A 9,769-nucleotide genomic window follows, 5' to 3' on the forward strand; every position below is an offset into this window, starting at 1 on the left:
CTGAAAAATGAACCAAAAGCATTCGGTGTTCTGCAGACTGAGGTATCTACTGATCTGGTGGCTCGAGAATGACTTTGGATATGTTTTACTCACCACATTCAGTAGCATGATGATGCAAAAGTTGATGCACACTGCAGTTCCTGTAGTTGCAACCTGAGAGTTATTCCTGATTAAAGCCCACTTAAAGGCAGCAAAAGTGCTGACAGTCACAACACGGTAAATAACAATGCCAAAAACTGCAGCTATCACCACACAGATCTAAAGGAAGTGAAAAACAGAGAGAACCTGAAAACTTTTAATAGAACAGGAAAACAAAAACTGAAAATTAACACAATGAAAAATACATTTTGATTTCAGAGAAAGGTTTCAACATGAATATTCCTCTTATCGTGAAGTCCTTTTTGTTTGCCATAATGCAAAATATCTTCAAAATAATACTAAAATAATTTTTACTTTTAAATATTTTCTTGGAAATGTACCTCTTCCTTAATGTGGGGAACAGTGTTGCCAGCTCCGGGAATTGGAAATTTTCCTTATATTTGTGTTCTGTGATGTGCAAAGGCTAGTCTGGAGCTGATGTCCCAGCTTGATGTCATATTTGGGATGGATTTGGTGCTTTGATGGACCTCACATTTATAGGGGAAAAAAGTCTCCATTTGTAAGCACTGTCTCAACAACAACCCTGGCCAGCTACCCTAGCATGCTACAGTTCTGGAAAGATTCTATCTAGGGAAGGTAACAAATACAGCTGCCCTTGTAATTTCTCCTCTGATGAGACTTCCAGCAAATGTGACAGTTATAATGCGAAAGCCATGCAGCTGAGCTGGTCTGCTAAATCACTTGATGTCGTGTATGTAAGAACTGAGCACTAAATGACAACTGTTTTCCATCATGAGCAATTATGTCACAGTTTAACAAGCCACCTAAAGGACAAACAGTTGGGGCTTAGCAAGGGGACTCATGTCATAGAAACTCTGACACAGTACCGATTAGCTACCTTATTAGCTAAGGAGAGAGAGTTTCTTCAGTAGAAGACAGATAATTATTTGCAAAAGATAGGCGTGTTCCAAGGCTATACATAGACAACTTGAAACTATCACAACTGTAGTATATCTAAGCTAATTGAATGAGCAAAATGATTTTGAAAACACTGAGTGCTAATCGAGCCAGTTTCATGTTTTATTAGTTACAATACTGAGCGACAAAATCCAAGTGCGAAAGAAAAAGGAAAAGTGTGTGTGAAAGTGAAGGATTGTCTCTGGATTCCCTGTATGGTGCCGAAGGAAAGAAGGGCTACTTTCCTTTGATAACAGGGAACCACTAATCTGTGGCTAATTAATAACTGTTAATAACTGTTCTGTGAAAGTCAATACAAGTGAAATTTTGACAACTGCTGTAACTTGAAGTTTTGGTAAGCATGTATCTCCTGTGCTTAAAGCTACAATTTTAAAGGAATATTTTTACCTAAATGTGGGAAAATTCAGAGTTTTTCTATATCTACACTATGCCAGCAATGAAAAATATCTTCAGTGAAAATAATCCCGGTCCTGTTTCAAGGACTGCTATGGGAACAATTTGTGGTGCATGCAATTCAGAGCAAGACTACTCTCTCTGACACTTTGATCAAAATCTACCATTAGACTAAGAAGATTAATTACTGCGTTTGCAAAGGGTAGGGAGTGAAAACTGTTCCCCTTCAAGAAAAAAAAGCAGAGAAAATATGCAAAATGTTGCAGGTGTAGAAGCAGTTCTGAGGAAGTCGTGAGCAGACTTAAGTGCCTTCAAAGGCTGACTCAGACAGTTATGTTGGCTGCTTGTGCCCAATGTTATCTCTGTGTCTCTGTCCACCCACTGGACATGCCAGAGCACAGTTCATGTCAATAATGCTCTTGCCTTTCTGGTCCAGATTGCTTTGGACAATTTTGAAGCCTTCAGTTTCTTAAAAGCCCTCTGCCCTGTTCCCTCCCCTCTCATTCAAACACAAAGTTGCTAGCCTAGGTCACCACTAGGCTCTCCACGGCTCCTGAAGTTATACATGTATGTAACCTTCTGGCCTCCTGGACAAGTCCTAGCAAGTTCCTTGAGGATCTGAGTAGATGCCAGCTGTGTTTTCAAGACCACAGCTGCTGCTGTTGTCATGTGAATAAGAGCGACTAATAGCTTCAGTGAAATTAGAGGATTGGGGCATTTCAGAAGAAATGCTTGCAGCTCTCTGTTACGAGAGATTTTACTGCTGCATTCAGTTTTGCACTTCAGAAGGAGAAGAGATGCTTCATTTTAGATAAGGAACATCAGTTTCTCCATTTCATTGCACTAGGAATATGAACTCCCTTTCCTAACCTCCTCAACACACAGAAAAACCAGGACATATTAACATCATCAAGCACTCTAGGCACCTTAGATAGGTTTTCTATAGAGTTTACAAAGAACAACTACCTCTTCCATGGCATCCCTCCCCATCACTCTGTGCTGTCTACACAGGGAAGGCAAGGAAATCGGTGAGATAACTCTGTTAGCTGAAGCTGGTGCCTAAATAAGATAGTGTCACTATTCCGGCACATATGTCTCTATATATAGTGTTATGTGTACAGTCTTGAAGGAAGGATGTAACTATGTGACTCAGTGAAGAGTAAACTAATGTAGGACTTTATGGAAACTCAGATTTGCTATGTACAGATTTTCAGCCTGCAGTAAACACTCTAGAGCTTATTTCACTTTCAAGAAGTCATATCCAACATCTCCATATTCTCTTAGCAGAGATAATTATTTTGTATTTTTTCAACTGGTAAATAAATAAAAGTTCTCAAACCATAAAAAATATTCCAGATGCAGAAACAATGAGTCTGCTGCATTTATCTGCAAAAGCTTGATAAGGCTCTGGCTTCCCAGATATGGGGTTCATTCGTTCTTTCTTAGAGTACTTGGCTTCAAACTGCGGACGTATTTCCTCCTAAAGAACAAACAGACAATGTTCACATACAGCACAGTTAGGAAAGAGTCTGTAGAAAACTTGGATAATTTATCAGATCACTGTTACTGGGAATTATATCTTCAGCAGCTGGCACAGCTATTATAAAAGCTGAGCTGGTAAATCAGGACTCCATGAGAACTGGAATAAATCACTGTACCCATGAAACCGTATTGTAAGTATTTAGTAAACTCCCCAATTAGCTACTCATCTAAACAACGGCCTTTCAAAATATATGACTATAAGTCAAATCATCTTAAGGTTGACGCAGCAGAATTTTCCAGCATGTTATTATCTATTGATACTGGAATTCTACAACAAAGCAAAAAGCAAAAAACTCAAACGAAACCAAAACAATCCCCCCACCCCCAAACCAAAAACCAAAAAACCCCCCAAACCAGCTTTTTCCAAATCTGGTTGCTGTTTGCTAGGAAATTGGTTACCTTTCCATTATCAGAAAACATTTCTCAGCATTTTAAGAAGGAGCCGTGACATCTAATATTGCTCAATTTCTTCCTAACTTGGAACAATATTATTAGCAGAAACAGCTTTCAGCAGCAGAAATGTCGAGTCCTGATTTGCCATGAAAACTCTCTTCTGAAATGAAAACTGGGGATTTCTTGGGAAGAGACTTGGTTACATCTGTTTACAGACTTGTCAGAAGACAGAGTTGAGCCTCAGTTGAGGTAAGACCTCATGATTTTCAGCTGCAGTAGGGCTACCCCACTGCCCTGCCATCTGGGAGGTTCACCAACAGCTGCGTCATGTCCTGCGGTACCTCACTGAGGTCTGACATCAGGGATGCTGTCAGAGATGACAGAAAGCACCGGGCTGCGAAGACGATGGGCTCTCACAGCTGCTGGCAGCCCATATACAGTAGACCCAGTTTTACAGTGCGTTGGTGCATACTGAAGAACTGGGCCATGTTTCAGCTCGCTACAAGGGGACATAAAGGCAGCTATGGGCTGTCTTCACAGCTGTTCCACCAGGCCTCTGCTATGCATTTGTTTGTAACAGCCAGGAAACCAACTTACCAATTTCAGTCACTTCCAACCCTTCAACTGCATTTAATTGAGCTTTGACGGACTGAAAGTTGTAAAGTGCCAGGACCTTAAATGACTACATTGAAATAGGTGAATGTTAACTGCTCATACCAGCCTTTAGAACATGAATAAAAATAAGATATCCTAAAAATTCTACATCCTTTTAATAAAATTCCCATGGTGGGGAAAAAAAAAATAAAGGATTCATGACTCATTCTTTCAAATGTTGAAGGTACTTTCTCAATACAGCTAATTTCCAAACTCAAGCAGCAACTTGGTAAGAGTAATAAAAAAAGTTAAGAGGCATGTATGCTCTGCTGCAATGCCTGTGTAACTAATTAGGTGCTTGTGGGAACCAGCCCTGCTTCAGCTGTATGCAAAAGCCAAGCCTGTTTCTGTGGAGGCAGGGTAACGCCTTGCTCTTATTCCACCTTGCTCAAGCTGTTCCTACCATATCAGGGCTCAAGGCTGATGAGCAGACCATAATCTAGCAAAAAAAACAATGCCACGTGTGCCCATGGACATGCAAAAGGACAGTGTGATAGCATGGAAGCAGGGCGCTTGAGAATTGCATCCTGTAGATTGTGCAGAGGCTCTGCCAGCTGTCTTACTGTGTCATATACAAGAAAATCTTCCTTCTCTGCAGCTCTTTCTGAGCCAAGATTTGATAATCTTTTACAATTTGTGCTATAGGGAAGTCCTTATCATATTCACCCGACCATGAATCTAGATAGCACCTATGATATCCAGCCAGTTCAGATAATGCAAATGCTATTTTTGCAGATACATCTCCATACAAAACAAACTCTGGCATGAACCTTCGTACCTGTTCAATGACACTCAGCAATAATGAACACAGCTTGGGACAGGAAGTGAACTGTACGATATGTGGCTGAGGTTAATGATATAAAGTGACACTGAAGAAAAAGAAAAAAGTACACTATAAATAGCAACAGAAGTAATATTTCATCTGGGAGTGCCAGGAACTCTGTTCATTTCTTGTTGCATGCCCAGCCAAGACCCATTTACTCTCCATGTCTCTCACCTTGCACCCCATTAACAAGAAATTGAACTCCAGATATGCAGTTGCTGAAAGAGCCAGAACGTTCAGCCCAGGTCCCCAGGCTGGAGGATCTGAACACTGCAGGGGCTGCTGCATGCCTTCCTTGGGTGGAAATCTCAAGTGATGAGGAATTCACAAGACTGCATATCTGAACAAACTTGATTCTCCTTCCATCGTCTTAATTGTTTCATTTCTTTATCTCTTCATTTAGAACAGAAAAGTGATTATGAAGTGATAGGAAGCCTTAAATGTGGTGGGTTTTTTTCCCCTGATCTATTGTTGGTAAGAATTAATAAATTTCCCCCTGTAGCAAAAAGCAAAACCTTCTTTTTCAATTTGTCAATGAAAATTGAAGCAAGCAAAAGCTAGACATGGCAGATAATGTTAGTAAAAATAACAATCCTCATTAACAACAGCTTGTGACATAAAATGGTAATTAGAACTCTTTAACTGATTTCGTTGAAATAGCCAATAAAAGAAACTGGATGATTTTGTCCAGTGATAACTGAATGGCATGTAGAAAGGAAATTTAATAAGCAGTGATTTTATTATAAAACAGCACTTTTGGGAGTAAAATCTTCACCTTATGGAGACAAAATTCCCACTGACATGTACAACTTCACGATCAAACTCTGCACGATGTGTCTTTTTCTTTGTTCATAAACCAGACCATTCTCCTTCTATTCTTCTTCTCAAACATGAATCATTCCAATTCTTTACTCACAGGAGAAATCACCCTGATTTCTGGAGCATCAAATATGGATTAATATGCACTGTCTTAGGACAGATCTTTGTGCACTAGAAGAGCTATTCTAAACTTCTTTGTGAAATATACCCTTTTCTTTCAGGAGGTTTCTGAGTCCTTCAACGGGTGAATTCTTGGAGGAGTCCTATCCTTCCCAGGATATCCTTCCTATAGTCCAAGGATATATCGTCTTCTGTAGCCCAGATGTAGAAAAGGGATTTGTAAAAGACTGAAAATCTGAATCTTGGTCACTGGGACAATGATAGCACCCTCAGAAGTAAGTCTGTTTGTCAAGCCCGTGGCATGCAGGTCATCCTGCTTGCAGCTGAAGGCAATGGGAAAGTGAAGAGGTGGCCTTTGAACCACAGAACCGAGAAATTATCTCAATACTTTTTCACCTGGGACACCTGCTTCCAAACTGTGTCTGTCTCAGGGATAAAGTCCTGCAAAGACCCCAGTGCCAGTGGAAAAGTGCAGCTTTCGATACTCTAGAAGAGTAGGCAGGCAGTGGTCTGCAGAGCTGACCTTGTGCAGTAGATATGGGTACTGGCAGCTGTAGCTTCTTCAGAGATGACAGCTCTGGGAGGCAATCAGCTCCACTCTTGGGATCCCACTGAACACTGAACAAAGGAGGGACATCATATTTCTATGAAGATAGTTTCAACTACCAGAAACTCCTTCAGACTTTCTGATGGGAAGAGAAAAAAATCTAACATCTCTACTCTTTTCTGTCTTTTGAGCGCTTATTCCAGCTAAAAGCTTAGATTCGTAGGCATGATTAGATTCATAACTCCCTTAGAAAAAAAGCTTAGAAAGAGGGAATCCTCTGTGGGAATTCTTTCCTCCAGGCTCTGGCAGAGGATATGCACTGTCAGTAGTAGCAGCAAGGTTGTAAAGGGACTTTGGGCATGTGCATAGAGGGCAACACAAAGGACAACCCTACCAGGAAATTCAATATTTGTAAACGAACTCGTCATAGGAGATTCAGGCAGATAGCTTTATGAATCAGCATAGTCTCAAATCCAAGTGGGTTAGATGGTGAAAGGAGCAAATATAGAACATCCCTAAACTATAAACCTCTGCAAGACCAGACTTTCTGGGAAAAACATAAAAAGGGCCTCATAATGTACTTGACTTGTCCATTCTGTTAGTTTAAAAGCTCCTAGTCATTCTGGGGACATTGAGCTCTAATCCTGACTTGGAAATTGCAGTTTGGAACATCCGCCTTTTACCTTGGCTGTCAGCAGCAGCAGTGGCTTTTTTGCAACTAGTCATGAGAGGGCATGATCTATCACTGACCAATATTTGAACCTCAGGCAGGCCTAGCTCAGTGTGGTCTCTCTGTGACTCATCAGCATTGGCAAGAGCAGGCTGCTATTCTCAGGAGAGTTAAATCAGTATTACAGTATTTTCTAAATGTATGACAAGAGTTCTGAAGTATCACTAAAAACTGGCAGTATACGTGCACAAACAGTGATGTTTCTGTTGCTATAAGGAAACCACTTTCCAGTTGTGTAAGTTATTTAATTTTATGTTCCTGGAGTATTTTCTTAGTCATTAAGCATTTTTAAAAAAATCCTACTGGCAAATGAGCAATTGTACTGTTTCATGGCCTCACTGAACTGTATTGCCTTGTAAGACAAAAACTCGTAACTCAGAAGTCTGTTTCTCTGCTGGTAAGATTAATGAAAAAGAGAAATATAGAAGTACAACTGCATTGAGACCACTACAGCAACCTCTTACAGTCCCTCCAAGAGTCTCAGGATAGTCTTTGGAGAGGAAGGAGAACAAACTCTGTGGACATCTCTATGTTCAAATCCCATTTGAGCACTTCTTCTGCCATACCCACTGAATCTTACTTTTCTACTGCATAATAAAACCTTAGACCTCAGCTCTCAGTCCAAAGAGCATGTTGTTTCTTTCTGGTAACCACCAAAGAAAAAGGTTAAGGCTACTTTTCACTGTTGAGTTTCCTCCCTAAGGGGATTTCCTCTACCAACAGAGGATGAACTAAGTCCATTGAATTGTTTCATCTCCCACAGCCTGTCCGCAGCACTATATACTTAGGTAATCAGCACCTGTAGGTTCAGAAGCTGGTACAAGCCTCACAAGGCTTTCTCTCCATCAATATTCTTAGTGGCTATTTAAAAGAATAGATGAAAGCTATTGCCAAAGTTTGTGATACCCTGGGCTGTCAAGAGTTTCCCTGGATTCAAAAGCAAAGTTTGTTGGCTTCCTCCAAAACGCATTTTTTCCTGAAATCTCCCACACCAACAGCCACTGATATATTGAAATTAATATAGATTTACAAAGCTGTAAAAAGAGAGGACAGTTTGTCGCGGGGAAAGTTTCTTCACATTCCAGAGGAAACATGTGAGGAGAAAAATGCTTATTTCCTAGTTTATGAAGCTTTGAATAATGAATTGAAAACAAATCTAAATGGAAAACATGCTTACATTTTTAACAAAATCTCTGTATTACAGATTAAGGAGTATATTTTTTTATACAGACCTCTTCTTCTTCCCAGTCTATCAAGTCCCAGTCATAAGCAATTACTGCTCGCCTTCTTTTCCAAAACTCCAGAAAAACAGTTGCTGGAGCAAATAGAGAAAAAAAAAAGTACAAAATTAATTTTAAGTCAAGAAAATGTTAATGACTATCACAGAACTGTTGAATGAAGCTGTTACATTATTTTAACTTCTTTGCATAAATGGGTTCCTTTGATCGGCAAATCATGCTGATGATCAAACTGCTTTCAAAAAGCAATGCTTTCTAAGGATTACTTCGCTTGCTTCAAGTGTGATTGAGGCTTTAGCGATTTAACTTAGTGCTAAATGAGAATGTTTAATTTTTCACCAACCAAGGGAAGACTCTCAAAGAATAAAATCGTTCCTGTGACTCATCGTTACTAGATATAGCAGGTTTCTGATGAAGCTGAAGGTTCTTGGGGCTATTGTAGATAAAGCAGTAACTTTCCTTCTTTGAAGACCTTTGATACACAGAAACCAGAACACAGAGTAAACACATTCCAGTGCATGTGCAAATCTGTAGGGTACTGCTGAGGAAATGGGAACTTTTGTCTCACACCTTTCTAATCCAGACCATTTCTTTTACACTACTTGAGTGTGTATATGTGGTGTGGCATTAATATCTGTCTATTGAACATTCTGTGCAGCCCTGATTGTATAATATTCCTGTACATGACCGTGCTTTCATTTTGCAATGGAAAGATCAATAAAAGAAGCATTCAGTCATAAAATAATATATTCATGTTCTGGAGATTGGTACTGAGCCTGTTTATTATTACAGGTTTGTTTTGTTTTTACATTTTGTTTGTTAAAAAAACTGTAGAAGCTACCTAAAGCTAACACAAATCAATGGAAAGTCTTCCTCTCCCACAGTGAGGTTTGGCTCTTCCTTTTATTGCTCACAGAAAAGCAACAAGCTGATAACCGTGAGAATACAAACCTCTTTGCAAGCTAGTATGGTATCAGCTGTAACAGTGTCACATTAGCCTGGCTGTATGTTCCACATTCAGTCCTAAAAGCACCTCCTTAATGCACTATCTGCCCTACTACAGCATATTGATAATGTCGTGACACGTGTCGGTACAAAGCAGTTTGGTGAAAGTGAATTTTTAGCCAGTTAGAATTACTATATTTTAACGTATTAACCAGTCCAGCTAAGATGTGCTTACAGAAAAAACACTGTAAGCAGATAAAGTAAGATATCAAAAGCACGTTTCAGGAGGCAGCTCTTTGGTTTGAAGATCATGTATCTGAAACTGGAGTTATGTTACACCAGGTAACCAGCTGGTTTGATTTAATCTAACAAAGGAAGCCAATTCAACCTCCTGAGCCTAATGTTTCCAGGACTTTTTGTAATAATTGCAGTATCATTGGTTGGGATCAGCCAAGCTAGTAAGTGCTAACGAGGCTCCCCTGCTGCTG

The 9,769-nt window shown here is 39.8% G+C and overlaps 1 protein-coding gene across 1 annotated transcript in view; it reads right to left on the reverse strand.

The window, feature by feature from the left end:
* The window catches only part of ANO4 (anoctamin 4), a 63,262-nt gene that overhangs the window by 24,755 nt on the left and 28,738 nt on the right, over positions 1–9,769 (reverse strand). The window contains exons 9-11 of the mRNA XM_010144838.1: positions 8,331–8,413; positions 2,810–2,950; positions 94–258 (exon numbers count right to left, since the gene is read on the reverse strand). Coding sequence (XP_010143140.1) covers positions 94–258; positions 2,810–2,950; positions 8,331–8,413 — 389 coding nt within the window. The remainder of the gene's footprint in view (positions 1–93; positions 259–2,809; positions 2,951–8,330; positions 8,414–9,769) is intronic.

This window comes from Buceros rhinoceros, unplaced genomic scaffold (assembly GCF_000710305.1).
Source record: "Buceros rhinoceros silvestris isolate BGI_N320 unplaced genomic scaffold, ASM71030v1 scaffold17960, whole genome shotgun sequence".
NCBI lineage: Eukaryota > Metazoa > Chordata > Aves > Bucerotiformes > Bucerotidae > Buceros > Buceros rhinoceros.